General features: G+C 34.3%; 1 protein-coding gene across 1 annotated transcript; it reads right to left on the bottom strand.

The window, feature by feature from the left end:
* Positions 1 to 9804: 9804 nt before the first annotated feature.
* LOC145126206 (protein FLX-like 4) lies at positions 9805 to 12374 on the bottom strand. Its single transcript, XM_079061606.1, has 5 exons — positions 12191 to 12374; positions 11227 to 11614; positions 10910 to 11151; positions 10657 to 10796; positions 9805 to 10343 (listed from the first exon to the last, which is right to left on the bottom strand). The coding sequence occupies exons 2-5, from the start codon at positions 11545 to 11547 to the stop codon at positions 10033 to 10035; spliced, it is 1014 nt and encodes a 337-aa protein (XP_078917732.1). The 5' UTR covers positions 11548 to 11614; positions 12191 to 12374; the 3' UTR covers positions 9805 to 10032.
* Positions 12375 to 21271: the final 8897 nt, after the last annotated feature.

The following is a 21271-nucleotide window of genomic DNA, read 5'->3' as shown; positions in this document are numbered from 1 at the left end:
GTTTAGACCTTTGCCACTTCTCACAAGTCCATGTTAGTGTGCTAGTTAACCACACAGCTCCACTAACGACTTTGAGAATGCAAATATCACAATTGCTATCTACTTCAAATCTACTTGGTGGAAGTGTTTCCTCACCATCATTTTCATGAATCGGAGAGAAACCTTATGACCCTTAGATTTAATGGTGTATGTGTTCTTATCCATGTGAATTGTCAAAACCATAGTCACAAGACAAGGATAATGACAAATCCAAACTCATATGGACTGAACTCAATCTTAATTTCTTGCCACCTGGCAGCTCAAGGGCCTGCCATTGCTTCCAAGTTGTTGTGCAACCAATTGAGAACTCTAAGAACTCATATGCAAAGCCAACTTTAACTGGAATGGGCACAGAATATGTCAACACGATAGGTTATAAACCTCAAGTCGTGTGCTAGTGAAGAACTTCAGGTTTTATTCTTGATTAGTTCTTGAGACTTTCAAGACCTTTAAGACTCCCACTGTCCTCTTGACATATAAGACTTTCTTGTCAGATATTCAAGAGATATTGTGGATTCTAATCAAGACAAACACTTCACACAATTGGCCTTAGTTGGTCTTTGTTTTATCCAAAACATCACAACTTACCAATTTCAAATGTACAAGAGTAGAAAACTTTTACTCTTACATTTGATAAGTGTTTTAAACCTTCTTTAAGACATGTCACTCAAGTTACAATCTTAGAGTATAACTCTAAGAATTGTTTTTGGAACGAAGTATGAATCATCTTCTTGATTTAACCACTTCAATAATTCATAACTCCTCTTCTTAACTATCAGAATGCACTTAGAGGATGAATTGTGATAAGGTCTCAAAATCATTAAGATGGTCTTAAAACATGATACTAAAGTACTCTCCCATCTTTTCAGATTTGAGAAACTTTTATCTTTCTGCCTAAATTGATTCTTCTTATTCGCTCTGCCATACATTGGAACCTTTTCCAATGTCTCAGAATTACACTTAAGCTTGTAAGTATAACCATATTTACTGATCTATAGTAAATTATGACGAATAGTCTTATCGATCTTTTGTGGTGGACTCTGACCAATGCACAAGAATGTGTACCCGATCCCTTAGTCCTTCACTTGACTCACACACCCATGTGAACAAGTAGTTAGTCTTAATTTTTCCAATGCTCGAAAGTTCTCATTCATCATGCTATACAACTTGCATGATTCCAAGTTTCTATCCAACTGAAACTTGGGTGATGAAAATCTTTCCTTATTTGGTAAATTTAGACACTACCACAAATGAAAGAATCAAATTCATATTTCCACTCTTGCTCTTAATGGAATCTTATAAGCAACACAGATTTTCACAAATGCCATTGTAAGGATATTTTAAAATAAATAAAATCAAAAGATTTACCTTTTATTTTAAAACTTTGCGGAAAAACTTATCCTTACAATCCATATGAAAACTTGTTGTTATCTATTCCTAAGCAAAATATCATAACTCCTAAGAAGTAGCTCAAGAATCCGATCTTCAAACTATGCGATAGAAATCCATCTACGCGATCAGATTCAACATATTCTTTCTTTAAGTTTCTTCACTTTTCTTTGATTCTTAAAACATCAACATGTGACCCAGTCACATCATATATCAAGAATCTCAGAATAGAAACTTAGCAGAGTTATATAGTGGACTTTACCTGAAGTAGAGTCAAACTTATTGACTTTAACATCCTTAGGTAAATTTGGCAGCTTCGCAACCAATGCCCCTTTCTTTGGCAATATAAACATATGGACCCTTTGGTAATGGGACTATCTCAGACTTAGCTTTTCTCTTTACCATTTGGTCAACCGAGTTGACTATGGCCGATCCATTTCCATTGGGAAGAGAATGCTTTTTTGGATTCCAAGTGTCATCATTGTCAATGTCCATAAAGTTTTTAGGAAGTTGATCTTAGCAAATAGATAAGATCATTAAGGGTCTTGTCATAGTCTGTTTCATAGGTGTTCCAAAAGAACTCACTATGTGACTTAGAGAGTAGTTGAGCCACCAACTTTCTCAAGACTTTGACACCCAACTCTCCCGGCTTGTCAATATGTGACTACATCTCCAAGATGTGATCACATATAGACCTTTGCTTGCCAATAGGGCTTGAGTGACCTTAAACTTTTCAGGAACTTGTGGGTTAGGGAGAATAATTGGAGGAGGTGAAAGAAGTATGATTTCCATGGGACATCATCTTCATTTAGGAAAGCTTGTTTCAAGAGATTTGGGAAGATCATAAATGTCTAAACCAGACATCTTTTGGGAGATACTCAAGATAGCTGATTTAAAGTCCTTAATATAACACCCAATATGAAATATTAAGGCTAGGACCCAACACAATACTTTTATAACTTGGAAGAGGGATGTCGTAATCCAAGCTATAAAATATTTGAAGGTAGGCGAATGACGATTCACCAATTTCCACCATGAAAACGAAATATATATTATTAGGTTTTAATTGGTTTTTGAAACTCCTAGATCTTTGAGATTCATTGAACTGTTCAATGACATGTTTCAATCTCGAGTGTGCCCTTCAGGTTTTGTGACTGGGATGCCGAGGATCACAAAACAAGGTGTGAAGTAACCATGCAAATTACTTGGTACCCTTAAGTGTTTACCCCTCAATCGATGTGCCGGTTAACCACACACGCTCCATCGATACTATGATAAACATTAGGTTACCCTTTGCCTACCTTGTTAAATACGAGTTAGTGTGCCGGTTAACCACACACGCTCCACTAACCGACTTAAACAAAGTGCAAAGTGTAATTTCATGGATTAGCACCTTATTCACTTTTTCCTAAGTAACTAAGATTGGGTATTTATAAAAGGTTTAGTTACTTAGTATTTATCATTAATACTTTTAATGAAGGGAGAATTATAGTCCTTGTCCTACCCGTTCGGCTAACGACCCTCCACCGGTCAAGGAAGCGGTGGGTGAGAGTGGACACCCATTAAACTGCCATTTTATAGGCAGTAATCTTATACCCCCCTTATAGACCGGCTTCGTGAATGAGGCCTACTAACGGTAAGACTGACTTTGTTCTTATACATATATATATATATATATATATATATATATATATATATATATATATATATATATAAGTATTAACTATTAATATTATAATAGTATAAGGGTGTATTTTAAACATTTAAAATACTTGGTGGTTTAATCTATTAATTAAACTATACTCTTAATTTAATGAAGTCCATAAAGTTTGAACTTTAACTTTTAAAATTCTTGGGTTTGGAATTAAAGTGTATATGGGGTTTGACTTTACAAATTCCAAAACTTGAGGACAAGTTTTGAACAATTCAAAAAACTTATGGTTTCCATAACTTATGAATTTTAAAGTGGTATAATGGAAAAAACCCTTCAAGTTCCATAACTTGTAGACAAGTTATGGAAGACTTTAAAAGCATTAAAAATGTGACTCTTCATTTTTTCATAACTTATGGAATTTTTATGGGTTTTAAAATTCATAAATGTGACTTTTCATGTAACTTGAGGACAAGTTACAAAAACACATATTATGAACAACTTCAAGATTAATTTGGATTGAAAACAACTATCTCATAATTTTTCCTATTAATCTAAACAAACTCATAAACATGAACATTCATAATCAACATTTTTCAAGCATCATATAAACATGTATAAAACTTGAAACTTTGATTATTATCCTTTATTTGGATGAGAATAAACATTACCATAGTATCAAAAAACAAATTTTATGAACAAAAACACTTTGCGGTAATGATTCTAATCCAAAACAGGCCAAAAAACTCGAAGATAAGCTGTCAGGGGGTCCAACTCGTCGAGTACATGAACCAACTCGACGAGTTGGATGAATTTGTTCATGGACTCGTCGAGTCCATCACTGGACTCGTCGAGTCTGCTGTCCCGACAACAAAAAATTCGATTTTTTTCAGTTTTTTTTTCAGCAACTTGCATCAAGTATAATTGAAAACAACCCATGGCTTTGATACCACTGTTGGGTTTTGGTATACTACAACATCCTATGGTGCACATACAACCCTAAATACCTTGGATCTATGTTTTCACTAATTATACATGCAAATGGTTTCCAAGAAATTAATCTTACAACTAGCATGCATTTAACATAAAATTATAATATACTAGTTAGCATGACATACCTTTTGATGGAGCTTGAATTCTTGGTGTATTTGGCCTTAAAGAGCTTAGCCCCAATAGTGTGGAAGCCTCAAATGGAATCACAACACACCATGGACAAAGGATGAACTTGAGAGAGAATTCCATGCACACAAAAGACACCATGAACTCTAAAAAGATACAAGTGGCGATTTTGGGCAATGAAGTATCTATTTATATGTGAGATTTCTAGGGTCATGGATATAACCCAAATCCATACCCATGGGTTTTATGATCCATGGTTCATGTGGCCCAACTCTTTATGTATCCATACATAAACTTGGTCCAACATGGATCATAAGCCCAACACATATAAATATAACTAATTATCATAATTAGTCCCCATAGATTTAATTAGTCTCTTTCGACCACTAAATTAATTCCAAATTAATTCTTGATCACTACTAATTAAAACATATGATTTCATATTAATATATTATTACTTATAATATATTAATAAACCATAAATAACCTTCTCTCAAAAGTCCATCCTAACAAATTGTCCTGATGATATGCAACCCAAATGGACCATGCTACTCTCGGGTCGAATACATACCAATAATAGTTATGGGCTTAGACACCTAATCCAACAATAAGGTCCACTAAGGGGTGTTTACGCCCTAGGATCCTTCCTAGGGCGGTGTTCACGGCCAAACATGGCCCAATGACAAGGTTTTATGGTCTTAGATGGTATCCTTAAGTGTGTTTATGTGTTGGATGATTTTTTATAAATGTGTATATGTTTTTAGTGCTTAGAAAGCTCAAAATGATGGCCTTAAAGTTCAAGCATTCAAAGTTGCAACATAACATAAGTTCTTATATCCATCTCATGTGATTCTTAACCAATTCCATTTGTCTAGTTTTTGCCTTGATAAACTTGTTTACTTTCAATAGATTACCTTTTTTGTGGCTTCCAAAGTGTACACTTTCATGTGCAAGCACCTATGCCCTTTTAGCTTTCAAGGTTTTCATTGTAATCGGGTTGCAATTTAGATCTTGCTTGATCCAATTATTTCGGGTTGTCACAGTGTGGAAGGTTGTATTGGGCCCATACTACTAGAAGCATAGGATCTATACTTGAATTGAGGGAAGTCACAAGGATTTTAAGGACCTAGTTGGGGGTAGATGACATGGTTGGTACCATGATTTGTGATAGTGTTTTTGTATCTGTCGATCTTTTGGTTATGGTTGTTCAGGCTGACGTTGAGTATGGTGATTGTTTGGGCTTTAGTAGCCATACCTGTTTGGGTTGGAATGTTGTAGACCTAGGTGAGTTAGTTGATTTGGAGGTCTCGAGGGCCTTGCTCGATGGTAGTGCCTGTTGAGTCGCGGGACTCAAGAAGGGAGCGATTGTTTTGATTTGCTTAAGGATTGCAGTCGGAGGTAGAGTGATTGACAGATGGATTGGAATGTCACTATCTGCACCAGAGGCTATGTCCTTGTTTGGGGGAAAGAGGGAGTAGACGTGTGACTTTTAGAGTTGGGATGTAGACCCAACATGGGGATGGATGGTTCTGGTTGTTGGCGGCCGTATGGCAGTGTGAGAATGCACTAGAGGATCCTTGTTGTATGATTGCCTTGGGATGAGATCAAGGGTCTGTTTTCTTTGGATATAGGCGGGTCATGTGCTAGTTGATGGGTTCAGGTGATCAGGGAAATGAATCGAGAGCGAAAAATTTTGTTGTCTCTGATGTGTCCCAATTATGAGAGGAATGCCTCTTGTATATAAAGATATGTATAACACTATTCGAAAATATTGGAGAAAGTAAGAGCATAAGGAGTTAGCGAAGAGTGGTTGTATTGGATTAGATTGGAATTGCTAAATTGGGAAATATGTTCCTTCTTCTAACTTTGTATTACCTATTTGATATGTAGACTAGGGTTTGCAACCCACACGATGCGTCAAGAGTAAAATTATATTACGCAAAGCTCATTGTTTTCGAATAGGCCCATTGAATTGAAAAAAAAAAGACTCTCAATATTTGATAATTTTGTCGTCATCCAAAATTCGTAAAAAAAAAGAACGAGGCTAAATTACTAAAAAGAAGATTTGGGGCCATATTTGAATTAGAATCTTGGGTGGGTTGGTTTTGACTTAGGCGGGGCTGACTTGGGTTTGAGGTTGAAGTTGGGCGGGTTTTATGACCCACGGAAAAGTAATAAAAAAAGGGATAATGACTTAAAAGGGTAATATACTTTTTGATTTGTACACATTTGGTCACTGAGTTTTTTTTGTCCATATATGACCATTTAACTTTTTTTTTGTCCACATTCAGTCATTATAACCGGGTACTCCAGGTTAAGCCAGAAAATAACTTAATATGTAATATAATTTTCAGTTTGTACACATTTAGTCCTTATTGTTTTTGTACACATTTAGTCCTAATGACCGGTTTCTTCAGATTTTTCCCACGACATTGTACGTGGGAAAATCATTAAATAGGTGTTCTCATATGTGGCTTGTCTATCACTTATATCCATAACCTAGTTCATGAATCGGTCAAATAATGTTGGTGCCCTAGTTTTCTCCAAGCAGAAGATGTTTCGGCTTCGATTTGATCTATCTCCATAGCAGACAACGCGATTCTTTGTGATTGCTTTCTCCAAACTCGAATTTGCACTTCCAAAATAAAAGAACACATTAGCAAAAAGTCTCATCTATCTCCATAGAAAACAACGAGATTCTTTGTGATTGCTTCCCCCCAACTCAAGTTTGCACTTCCAAGGTCACGTTGACTCCTATGGAGATAGATGAAACTGGAGAAGAAGACATCTTCTGCTTGGAGAAAACTAGGGCACCAATATTATTTGATCGAATCGTGAATTAGGTTACTGATATAAGTGAAGGACGAGCTATGTATGAGAACACCTCTTTAATGATTGTCCCACGTAGGATGTCGTGAGCAAAATCTGAAGAAATCGATCATAAAGACTAAATGTGTACAAAAACATTAAGGACTAAATATGTACAAACTGAAAAATATATTACCCTATTAAGTCATTTTTCTCGGGTTAACCTGGAGTAGTCGGTTATAAGGACTGAATGTGGACAAAAAACAAGTTAAATGGTCAAATGCGGACAAAAAAAAACCAGTGACCAAATGTATACAAATTGATATTGGCATATTTAATCATATAATTCTTGCATTATCTTAATATTTTATGTTGTATTTGTTTCAAATATTGAACAAAAGGTACTTAACTAGTTAAAAAAAAATTGCAGCAACAAAGACATGCTCGGAAGGAAAAGGAAGCGGAATTGACAATTTGGAAGCTTGGATCTTGGATTTTGAAGAAAAATAAGAAATTAAAGAAGAACACAGCATGTTATCTCTAAACACGACGTGTTGAGATGGAAAATCCTGATGGAAAAGTGTCTTGCCGTACACGCGTTTTTAATGAAAAACACGGCATGTTGGGTCCTAAAACACGCTGTGTTGCACCGTTTTTCAGAATCTATTTAAGGATCGTTTCTATTCGAAAACCTAACGAATGTTGGAGGTTTTTAGCGACTTTTGGAGGCCAGAGACATCCCTAGGAGTTGTGGATTACAGAATTCGACTAGAAGCTTTTGTTTGAAGAGATCTAAGGCAAAATCACATCCACTTTACTTAATTCTTTTGTTTACATCATGTTTGAAATGTTGAATTTCGTTTTTATCATTGTTCTTGCTGAAGTCATGGGCTAAAAACCCTGCTTTCATTTAGAGTAGAGGATCTTATGACTATGTGTTGATTATGTGGTTTGGATTATGTTGATTTGATTATTTATCATGCTAAGCTTGTTAAAAGAACCTAATGTGTTAATGATAATTATTTTCTGTTGATTACTAAGTTTATTGAGATTGTATGAACATATGTCTTGATTACTTGCCTCTTATGATTTTGTGACCATCAAGATTGTAAGCCTAGTGTTGTAAACATAACCTAGGGTTAACTAGAAAATAAGTAAATTAATGTGTGAGCTATATATGATGACCAACCATATATGAATTAATTTAACCAACCAATTAAATTAATCACTATTACAAGTCTTGCATAATTCGAACTTAATACTAGAAAACTTGTTAGTTTAATCAATTGATCACTGCTTGAATTGATTTGTTTGCTAAAAGATTAGTAATAGTGAACATGAACTTAATCACATTAGAAATCGGTAACTGATGACACATTAATCCATTGCACTTGCCACGAAATCAGCCATAGGAGTAAGTGAATCGTATCTAAATGGAAAGCTCTTTAATATTCTTGATTCTATCATCTTTTGTTCTTCATTTAGTTGTTAATTGTTTCTTTGCTAAGTGTTTAAGTGCTTGTATAAGTTTGTAGTTTTGCAAAACTAGAGAAAAACCCCCTCTTTAATTGCTTTAATTAGTTAACATTAGTAATAGTTTTAATTGTTTTACCGTTTCCTGTGTTCGATACCTTACTTACCTACACTAAACTACTATTCGATTAGGTACACTGTCTATCGGGTGTTGGTTTTTGTTAAGTGAGTTAGGATTAAAACTAGTATATTCACACGTATCACAAATCAAAAAGCATATTATCTTTTTAAGTCATTATCCCTAAAAAGAATAGATATACTTAGGTTTAAACTTTAAACAAGGTTGAATGTAACACACCAAACCACTAAGGCACACATGCCTTATGGTGAAATTTTGCCTAATATTATCTATAAAGCAACTGGGAAGTTAATGTTCTTTATTTTGGTAATTGTAAGGGTTATATAATGTTCATTATTTTGGTAATGAACATTAACTCCCCTAGACATCAGACATCAAGGTTGAATGTAACCCACCAAACCACTAAGGTACACATGCCTTATGGTGAAATTTTGCCTCATATTATCTATAAAGCAACAGGGAAATTAATGTTCATTTGGTGATTGTAAGGGTTATATAATGTTCATTTGGTAATTGTAAGGGTTATATAATATTATATATATCTTGGGAATCCTTAATATGAAGTTTGTCTACTCACTTATCCAATAATTATTTATTAGGAGTTGTTAGTTGATCTAAACTTGGATTTTTGTTGTTAATTTGTTTCATCTTTTTTTATAATAACTAATAAAGTAAGGCGATTCTCTTATTGTTAATGTTATCTTGTTTTAATGGCTTGTACTTCTTGTAATGGAACTTATACTTTTAACTAAGAAAATGATTATTTATTTTTATTTTGTAGCTCTCTATATAAATCACAAAACAACACAATAGACAACTTTTACAAATTAATAAATAAATTTTCAAAAATTGAAAAGTATCGTACACAAACCAGACACAAAAAGTCCTTACTGTTCGTGTTTTTTTGTTCTTTCAATTTTTGCGATTCTAGTAGTTTAAAAATCGTATTGATTGCCGGTTGTCGATGGCCAATTATGAAAACTTATTTTAGTTGAAAGTGTTGCAAAAGCTACTATCCGGAGCAATTATACATACATACATGAAAGTTTGAGGTTTGTATAAGAAATAATTAAAGTGTAAGTGTTAGTAATGTTGTCATGTAGCATGTCAAAGGTGCAACCTTCTATGCTAAATGACTACTTCGCCCTCATCTCCTCTTTGATAGTTTTATAAAAAGAACCAATCATAAATGACAATGATAATGTACTTCTAAAAACTAACAATTAGAGTAATAACCAAAATTAACACTTTTTTTTACCCAAAAGGTAGATGAAATAACATTGACTCATATCAACAATTTAGAATCAAACAAGATTCTATAAAATCTAACCCTTCTATAAAACTATAATTATACCTAATAGGGGAGGGGGTGAAATTTGCATATGGCACAAATGAGAAGTCACATGTAACATGTTCAAGTCCTAGAGTAAGAGTTATCATATGGTGGTCCTTTCCATTGTGGATTGCCACCTGGACCAGCAGGTCCATGGTGGACTCCACCGTAGGGGACCATCTGTGGTCCCCCCCATTGTGGATAGCCACCTGGACCAGCTGGTCCATGATGAACTCCACCATAAGGAATCATTCCCTCGCCAGCAACACCACCACCCATCGGGACATGATGATTATGATGGTTTCCATACCCATCAACATAGCCGCCACTATGCATACGAGGCGGCGGAGGGTATAACTCCGGGTTCATGTAGGGCCCACCATACACATTTGCTGTTGCACACATCATAAACATTAATATTAATTTTTTTCACCATATAAAAGTATAACTGACATGACATACCATAACAAGTTGTACTGTGTTTTGTGTTTGGTATGCACTGTGCAGAACATGACATGACAGAACAAGTTGTAGTCACTGGAACAAGACAAAAGTTGCAATTTTTTGTCATGATCAAAAAGGTAGGCGTGACAAGGACTTGTTCTCGGTCTCTTGTGTGTGAAAATGACATGAATGCCCTTCGGAAGCTCATTGTCAAAAATAGCGCTAGAAAGTTTCTTGAAAGGGTAAAATAGGAATAAATACCATGTGGGATTTTATCGGCGTTCAAAACCTCGGCTCGTAATTTTTCCACCTCTCTTGCCATCCTCACAAGGTCTTTCTCCATTATTTCCATTTGTGCCACTTTTTCAGTGTTTTTTCTTTTTTCATGCTCAAATGTTGACCTAAAAGAGTCGATTAAAATCCAAATAAGATAACAATAAAAAATATATATAAATACATTTTCTAGTTTTAGAAAATTCAACCGACTTTTGTCCATCAAGTAAAGTTGACTAACCTTAACTTCTGGTGTTCAAGCCTCAATCCATCAAGTTCACCTTGCATTTCTGGAATTTTGTCCACGTCAGCATGGACTTTTTCAAATTCTTTAGTCGCCTGTTCAATTTGACCAATCAACTCCTGTCTAGTTGCCACCAAAGCCCTAGCCTCATTATGTGCCTTCTGAAGATCCTTCTTCACATCCTCACCAGCCCTTATATGAACTTCCATTTTTGCAATTTTCTCCAACAAAATACGAACCTTAAAAATATACAAAATTATATCAATATCATCTAAACGCAAAGCAACTTTCACTGTTATAAGCAAAATACAAACCTGGATGTCAGATTCAGTCTGGATGCTTCCAATGTGGGCCCTAAGTTTTTGTATTTCTTGTTGAGTGGCAACTAAATCTTGGTGTAAAGCCAAATGAGTAGTTGCAAGTCTTTTGTTGTCTCCAGCAAGTCTTTCTATTTCAGATGACTGAGCCACCAGTTTGTTGTCTCCACCACCACCACCACGCTCAGGGTGGAGGTGGTGTGGCAGTGGATCTATGGTGTGGCTCAAGGAGTATGAACCATGTCCATGGCGCATCATCCCAGGTGTTTCAGTGGTTGACCTCCCTCCATAGGGTGGTCCATGTCCTCTTGAACCCATCTTTTTAGGTCAAAATGTTAAAAATCTAGTGATCAATTTTGATTTGGATTGAGAGACAAGATGTTTTCTGCAAGAAGAGCACCATGGATATGATAATGATTGAATGGTTACTAAAAGAAGATCATGACTTTCATAAAAAAGCATTTTTCCCTAATTACATGAATGAGGCAACTATTGCTAGAAAGAGAGAACAATCAAGAATCCGATTTTGATTGCAAATAACCAGGGATTCGGTTTATGAAAAAACAACATGAATAGTAGTGATAACAATGTGTATATGAATTAGTACTAAGTTAACATTCTCGTGAGACCAATTACAAAATTACAATTTTGTAGAACGATTAATGCTTGTCCACAGAATTCTGTCATCAAGAACCAATTCTATAGAATTCTTTTCTCGGAATCAAATAAAACAATCCCTAATCGTGTGAATGAGCCAACTTGAGCTAGTTAAAGCGAACAAACGACAATCCAATTTAGGTTCCCAATAACTAGGGTTTCAACATTCGAATTTAAAGTTCAGATGAGCTAAGGAGTCGAAAAATAGCAAAACGATCAAATTAACGCAAAAATTAAACCTTCAAACAGATCAAATTACCAAAAACTCATCGTAGATGTTGACGTGTAAAAGACTATAAATTACCTTTCACCGGAAGAAAGAGATCGGCATACGGGAGGCCAAAGGAAAATGGACGTCCCCGGAAGATCGGTTGGCAACGGAATCGATGATCGCCGGTAAGTTGGAGCAACCAAGCAAGGGAGGAGTGGAGAAGAGACCGCTTTGAAAAACGATAGTATACGAGGGAGGCAGGTATGGATTTCTGCGTGTATGTTTCTGTAAATTCATATATTCCCCCAAACTTTGTAAAGATTACAAAGTTGGCACATAACTTATGTACTGTGTAAACATAAATGGAAACTTTTTGCTGACGTATTATCGGAAAATTCAAATGTACATTTGATATTTTTAGAAGACTTTCTTAGGTAAGGGACGAGGATTTGATACGGTGGAATCAAACCAAACATGAAAAAAAATAGAACAACAGCCAAAGGTATTCGGTCCGATTCTTGGTTCTATATCTCTAAATATTATTAAAAGATAACCCTTAATTCACCAATGAAGCAATCATGACCCTTGATTGTGTTTTAATCCTATGTTTTCCACCATTAGATCAAATTGCTGACATCATCTTCCCCAAATAAAATTCAAACACAATTACATTATTTATAGAATCTGTAATAATTATAGAATCTTTAAAATCAGTAATTATTTTATTAATTGAAACATATCATTCTATTTATATACATGATATCAGTTTCTCTAATTAATATTGTTCCTAATTTAACTCCTTTATTTATAGCAAAATATTTAAGAGTCAAAATTAAAGTCAATATTATTCATAATTTATATCACAGTATATCCCATATAAAATGAATCAATTTGAAATAACTGTTTGAATTTTAAACTGATTAAATAAAAAAGTCAATTAATTTGAAGTTTTGAATTATATAGCTGATATCTTTCTTTTTTTTCAGATGAATAACCGAAAATCTCCAAGATATCTTACGATCCCAAATTTTTTAGAAGATAATCATGTCCTTATTCAAAAACACTATATACGATTACACTGAAGTGGTTATTCTTACGATTTTGGACTGGGTCCTATGATTACAGTGTTCTTCTTGAGCAATCTTTCTCCGATTCTTTTTTCCAGGCTTTTACTTTACTCTGTTCTCCTTATTCTTCTTTAATTTCTTGCATTTACTATGTTCTTATTATTTGTTATTACTTTGTTCTTGTTGAGAGGTCATGAAAAAAATTAATCAATCTACTTTAAACATATTAGTTTCATTCATTTAGTTACAGAAACAAAATTATACCCTTTATATCGATTTTTTAATGTGTTGACCTATGTTTGTCAAAAGAAAGTCATAAAAGTCGTTTTAATGCATGATGGCAAAGCTAGTGGAACGGAGCAAAAGCAGGATAAAGAAGTTTTTTATTGTTACACTTCAACTTGCATGAACAAAGACGTATCTATTGTTCCAAGGTTTTCAATAACTCTTTTATACATATTCTTATAATCTTCGATTAAAATTTCTAATTTTATATTATTGAAATTGTTTATATCAATGGTTTTAGTTTCAAAATCATCATTATAGTACAAGACTTTACTGGCGTGGTGTCACTTACGTTATTTGATCGTGATGCAAAGAAACTTCTGGAAAAAAACACAAAAGAGTTGCTTCAAAAGTTTAATGAGATTATCGATATTAACTTCATTTAAATAAAACTAATTTTTACTTTTTGTCTGTCTATTTATATAACCGTTAATTTTTTCATTTTTAGGAAGGTAATATAAAGATTTTTCTGTTTGCTTTGAAATTACTTTTGGATAAAAAGTTGGCATTCAAAATTCAAATTCCTCATTATAATTTGAAGAACAATGTTGATGGTTATGCAATCTCAAACTTCAATGTTGATAATAAAATCACTGTTGAATTGGAAAAAAAAAATTAACATTGAACAGCTAACATTCTTTTACGAAACATACTACAAACACTACACTTATTAGATTCGTTTTTTATATTTTAGTTGATCAACTAACATATTTCTATGTACTACAAATATAGGTGCCGTAATCCGATTCGTTTAACGTTTTATCGGCGAAATTCGGATGTCAAGACACATTAAATTTGAAGGTTTTAAATATTATATAACTAAATCTAATATTTTAAATACTTTAAAATATTATTAACTTTTAGATTGACATATGAATTTATTTTCTATATTTAGGATGCAGTTTCGTTTACTGGTGATAACGTCACACCCGCTTCGAATATTGATAAAAGTATTGCAATAAGTCCACTAACTAAGTAGACCTCCTTTTAAAAAGTGTCTAGACATTAAGAATTAAAACACAACTTGCAAGATGTTTACGATGTTGATAATCTAGAAACAATTTCCTCAACCAAACAATCATTAACATCAATGACAGATCGTACTTCTGGAGAATGCAAGTCAAAACTATTAATTCCAAAGAAAGAAAAATAATATATGAGTTTCATGATTTTATATGAGTAGTTGGGTGATTTGAGTACGGTTGATTTCATATTATGTTTACATACTATTTGGTTTTCGGGTGTGATTTTTGATTACTTTGTTTCATACTATTCATTTTTTGGGTTAGAATTTTGATCATTTAAATACATTTTGGGTTTTATGAAATGTTGAATTATTCATCTATTTGCCTTTTGGGTTTAAACTCATATGTATTTAGAATTTTAATCATTTTTTACTTTATTATTCCGTTTGAATGTGAATTTGTCAGCATTGTTACAATGTTATTCATTACAACTTCAATATAAATATTAGCAAACAACAACTTTTTATGAAATTATAAACTTTTATAAATATTAGCAAACAACAACTTTTTATGAAATTATAAACTTTTATAAATCTTTTAGCCTTTCTGACATGATCTTCAAATGTTCTTTGTTTTTTATTCGTTTTTGTATATTTGATTTGTTACTTCAAGAAACTCAGTTTTCTATTAATTTTGATAACAAATTTGTTGAATTAAGCATACTTTTATGATTATAAATTTGTCAATTTTCTATTGTTAAATCAAGTGTAAATGAATTTCAACAATCGTTAAATTTCATATTCTATAACATAATTTATGCACTAATTAATCAAATAATTGTACATATCCAAGTGGTCGGGTACCTCCAAGAGAATAAGCAAACATGTAAATTATATGCAATTTCACAATATTGTAATTTTTTTAATGGATTTAAATGAACAATTACTTCTTTCACTTGATTTAGATTCTTGATTACTCATATATGGTTGTAATAAAATAAAATTTTGATAAATTGAAAAAATTGTTCAGCAAAACCTTAAAAATTTGAAATTTGTTGGAAATTTGGTTATATGCCAAGTTAGGCTTCCTTTTGTGTTGTCATGTTTGTTGATTTGACTATGTAGGGTTCATTTGAAGTTCCATTTCTCTACAAGAATGTTAATGTTCACATCCAAGTGGAAACAATCACAACTGGTAAGCATTCTAAATGATTTTTCACTTACATTAATAAAAATTGTTATTTTAAGTGGTGCGTTTTCATGGATGCCACACCGGTTGTCACTATATAGACCTTCTAGCGGTTTATAGAAGAATCCTAGCGGCTTTAAGAAGAATTTTGTTGTGTTTTCAATGAGGTATCACTCTGTCAACATTCTTCTCTATAGTTCTTTCTCTTATTTTCGATATAGATGCGTGTCACAACAATAAGGCAGAAAGAAATGTTAGTGACCATTAAAGATGAAAAGGTAATATATAATTGAAGAATAATATATAAAGTGTAAATTTTGGATTTATGATATTTATTTCAATGAAAAATATGTTGTTTGATTGTTAGGTTACATATCTGTTTTTTTATAATTTGATTTTGACAACTTTGATCTAAATTTAATAATTAAAGCAGGTAGGAAAGATATGTGCTAACGATTTTGAATTTGTATTGCCCTATAGAAACCAACTGTAGCCTCACAGACCATTCCCTCATATCTCAGTAGGTCTTAACATTTCCCAAAATTTAGCAAATTATGAAACTAATATTATATTTTTGTTCATAACATGTTTTTTTTTGTAATAATTTATTTGATCGGAAGATATGTACATGTGATCGGGTGTAGCCTGAAAAATCATATTTTAATTTTTATAAGGAAAAAATACTTTGAAATCGACCAAATTACAATGTCTGAATTTGATGTTTATGGTTATGACAATTCACTTTATTTGTAATGTTTATCGAATTTCTTTGCAGAATTTAATGTTGCTGGTACATGTAACAACTTATTGTTGCTTTTGGTTTTACAGGGCCAATATGAAAAGAACCATATGAGCCTCCATGGGGATTGGTACACCGAACAAATTCAATTCATAAAGCTACTACACAACATGTTTTAATCAAGAAGTCGCATTATGTTGTGATAAAACAAAGATCACATAGATCATTTATGCTAAAAAATTACTGCATTGAAAAACCAAATTGTTCTAATATAAATATTAAATATTTTTGTCTAATAAGTTTAGTTCGAAAACTCTAAAAATGAATGTAACTAATATTTTTTTATTAAAATTCAACCTAAGACAAAGTCACATATTAATGTGATATGTATTTAATTTATGTTCCCCTCGTTTAACGCGGGTCATAATCTAGTTTCTCACTAAATCGGTTATCGGTTTTTTAGTTCTAGGTCTGGTTCAGGCTAGGTCCGGAACAACACACATCTTTAAAGATCAAGCTTGCTTGTAAAATCGAACAGAAACGGAATCGATTCGGTTGGAACCAGAACCGGAGTATTCGTTTTGGTTCCCAGTTCTCCATTTTGATCTAGCTGGGTCCGGTTCCCGGTTTCAAACCGATGCTCATCCCTAGTTCAGGCTATGCGAAATCGGCTCAACATTGCCTCAACAAGAGTTAAGTTAGATTGACAAACACCATGCTCTTTTCAAAAAAGTACACAAACTCAGTACCGAGTTTAAGTTGATAAAGAAACACTTTTACCAAAAACAGTTTAATTTTTTTACTTCTCAAAAAATTATTTTTTTTTACCATAAATTCAAAAAAATAAATTATTTTCAACCAATATAAATACCAAAAATTATTATCTTTATACCACACCAAAACCTTCAATGTTGTTCTTATTTTTCACTCAAACATTTAATATCCAAACTTGAAAATGGCTTCCTCCAACTATCCATCAAACCAAAAGACTCCAAGAAGAAACAAGCAATTTTGAGTTTTTAATCCTTCTGTGTCACAAGCTACTCCAACCACATATACTCCACTAGAAGTTTCTACTTTCGAATCCGATAAGGAGGAGAATAGAACTCCAGGCATCTGTGAGAACACATCTAATGTGGACTCAAATGTCAACATTGGTGTGATTGTTTTAGAACCTACATTGACTTCTGTGTCTCCTGATGCAAATTTTATTGTTAGTGATGAACTTGATTCTCTTGATGATTTTTCTATTCCTGATTTCAATTTTCGAATTAAAAGTGATGATGATGTTGACTTATCTGCTCTAATAACTCGAGGTGAATTTCCTGAGTTAAACAAAAAGATGGATCAAATTCTTAAGCATACAAATACTTTTTCCACAACAAATTGGGTAAATATGGTTCTTACTCATCAAGCAACCATCGAAATGTTAGTAAATTCCAATGCTAATGTTTTTGAAGCTCAAAAGACATTATGTAACGCCCGTGTTTCTGGGCTAAGCATTAAAGACGATGTAATAGTCTAGGTCAACTATTGTAACGTGTTTTAGATGAACCCGATATCTATGAAGAAAGTTGTAGTGGTTGAAATAATGATTCCGGAGATATAAAGAATACCGAAATCCGAGTTATAACGAAGAAGTTATGACCTGTCGAAGTTTCGCGACAGAACCGGCACGACGTTGTGTGACGTAAAAAGTGAGTTTACGATAAAGTGCTTTTTAGCCTTAGCGATCTAAACGAAAGTCGAAGTGTTCGTAAAACCGAGAGCGTGCATAAAAAGAACGCCCAAATCTGACTTCGTATGAGGAAGTTATGATTTTTTTAAGTTTCGGCTTAGCAGTATGCAGCCCGAAGTTCGAATATGAGATCGAACAATTTTTAGCCGACACAACCTTAACGAGAATCGAAGATCTTGTTGATAATAGTTCAACGGTAAAAAGACAGACGAAAACGGACGTCGGATGGGGAAGTTATGAATTTTTAACGGACTTTTCCTGTCCCGGCCTGTTAAAAATATAACTTTAAAAATAAAGTCAAAATTAGCCGATGGAGTCTAAACAAAAGTTGTAGAGCATAATCTCACCTATGCGTGGATATAAAGAGCGTAAAAAACGGAGCTTGTATGCGAAAGATATGGATTTTTGAAGTTCTGGCACAAATTTTGAGGCTAGTCCGAAGGAGTACGCCCAGCGTACATAAAGATTACGCCCAACATACTTCGCACGTATTCGATCCGGAGTCAGCCACGTCGCCTACTCCTCCGCATGGTGCACACATGTTCGTAACCTTGACACGTCCGAGATGATCCCTTCGTACGCCCAACGTAGTGGCTCGCAAGGCAGTACGCCCCGCGTACCAGGATATTACGCCCAGCGTAATGCGAGGCATCAGCCTCCTATAAATAGCAAGCGAGACCTCCGGATTTTTGTTAACAAATCTTATTCTCCTTCACTCTCTATACCACTTTTAGCCTATCCTACACCCCCCGAAGCCTCGGGAACACCCCTAGCACCCGAAGCAAGTCCGGAGCGCCGAAGTCTCCAAGAAAAAGAGTTTGTCTAGTCGAAACTCTGCCCGTGTGGAGCCCGGTTTTTGAGAAAACACCCCGGTTTCATCGAAAAAGATAGTTTTAAGGGACGAAGTTCTGTCCAACCACCGTCTTATCAAGTAAGTGTATAGTCACTTTCATCTTACACATAGATATGAAGTATTTTATATAAAATACTTGCTATGTGTATATATGTTGTTTGTTTATTTGAGATGGATGTTGAATAAATGTTTTGTACAGGTTTTAAACTGTATATGTATTTCATATCTACATATATGTTGGGTAAAACATGGGTAGATGAAATAATTGGTGTGTGATGAAAAATGAGTTGGATGATGAGAAGAAAGGTAATATAGATCATGAGATAAGGGTGAGAGGTGAAAAGTGAGAAAAGCCTTTACCCAAACGTTGGCCCCCGTCATTCAGCAGAGTATGGATGACAACCATGGACTATTCTAGACGGTCTGTGGAACACTAGCAGGCTCGCAACCTGTAGGTGTTGTGAACTATATGTTCATCAGATGTACTCTAAAAACCCATTGACATGCATTGCAGGTGGATTCCCGTGAATAATGTTGTCGATAAATGAGAGTTATGGACTCAACACCTGTTGTATAAACCCTGACAACTATGGAGTTAGTGCCTGTTGTATAAACCCTGGCAGCTATGGATTTAGTGCCTGTTGTATAAACCCTGGCGACGATGTACTTCGTGCCTATTTGACATAAATTGATGAGGAAAAGTAGTGTTGTCACCCTGATGGTTGCCTTATTTGACATAAATTGCTGAGGAAAAGCAGTGTTGTCACCCCGATGGTTGCCTTATTTGACATAAATTGCTAAGGAAAAGCAGTGTTGTCACCCCGATGAAAATCCTTACGCTAGGTCCATTGTATAGGTGTTTAAGGACGTAAAGTGAGGATAACGAGAACGGGTAATCACGGTTATTGTTGGTTGATGAAATTAATAAATTTATTGTTGGTTAATGAAATTAATAAATTTATTGTTAGTTGATGAAAATTAATACATTTATTTATTGTGGGTTGAAAACCCTATATGCTCACCAGGCTCCCAAGCCTGACCTACTCAGTTTTCTATATTACAGGTAGTGGAACAAGAGCATAGTTGGAAGATGGCGAGGGATTTTGGATTATAGGCCAGTAGATATAAATAAATGTTGTAAGGACTATATTGTACTGTTTATGCTTTTGATCTGTATCGGAACATGACATCCCAAGGTTTTATAATACAATGAAAATACATTTCTTTAAGAAATGCATTGATAAATTTTTATCATATTTTGTTTTGGGGACAAATTCCGCAACACCTTTTGAAAGATTACTCTGATTTTATTTTAAAAAGCATAAACGAAATCGGTCTTTTCTGGCCGAGAAAATGGGGATGCCACAGTTGGTATCAGAGCATTAGTTTAAGCGAACTAGGAAATTTGTAAGATTTCTAGACTTAAACTTGGAATGCTAAGCAATGATTGTGAGATGAGTGTCTACTATATTTTAGACACGAGCACTAGTATATTTTAGGAAAGATGCCTAAAATGCTTTTATGTGCTAAATGCTATATGTTTGCCATATATGATATTATTTGTTTGGATCTACGGTCTGTTGCCGACCAGATCTGGAAACCTTATTTATTCAGGATTCTAAACGTATGACTACGATATTAGAACTAGCATGTAAACGTTTCGGAGTGATAACGAAGATTTAAACGTCTATCAAAAATAAAGATCTAAATTCACCTACTTTGGTGTGTAGATCGAAATGGCAAGCACTCAAAGTGGATTGGGAATCGATAACCTGTAGCCCGAGCCAATTTCAATGGCAGGGGTACAGGCAATGGTGCGTACGATGTTGGATCAACAGATGGAAGAGACAAAATGTTTACTTCAACAAAGTAAGGACGAACTTACTGTGCCAGTACGTCAGGCATCTGCTCTTGAGGCAACTATCTGGGTTGCTAAGTCTATTGAAGAAATGATCAATGACAGGACCACCAACAAGGTTGAAGTTGGCAAGAAGAGGAAATTTGAGGGGTCTTCAAGGTCCAACAAGAGCAACATGTTCTCAAAGTCTGGTAAAAGAGGAGGTAAAGGAAAATGGTGCGGGGAGTGAAAAAATAAACACTCTGGAAATTATGGCAGGAAGGTGAATTGTTTTAAGTGTGGAGAGACTGGGCATTACGCCGATGAGTGTATGTTTCCCAAGAGAGTGTATTACGGATGTAGGGAAGAAGGACATATTTCTAGGGAATGCCCGAAGAAAAATGAAGTAGCAAGGCCAAGCGCATCGCCAACGCCAAGGGAATTTCAGAATATCCTCGATGAAGCAAATAACAACGCTAAGAATTAGAAGTAAGGACTTGAT

Source organism: Lactuca virosa, chromosome 7 (assembly GCF_052849685.1).
Source record: "Lactuca virosa cultivar CGN04683 chromosome 7, Lactuca_virosa_CGN04683_v6, whole genome shotgun sequence".
Taxonomy (NCBI): domain Eukaryota; kingdom Viridiplantae; phylum Streptophyta; class Magnoliopsida; order Asterales; family Asteraceae; genus Lactuca; species Lactuca virosa.
The sequence above is the reverse complement of the archived record's forward strand: the minus strand, read 5'-3'. Positions and strand labels throughout refer to the sequence as shown.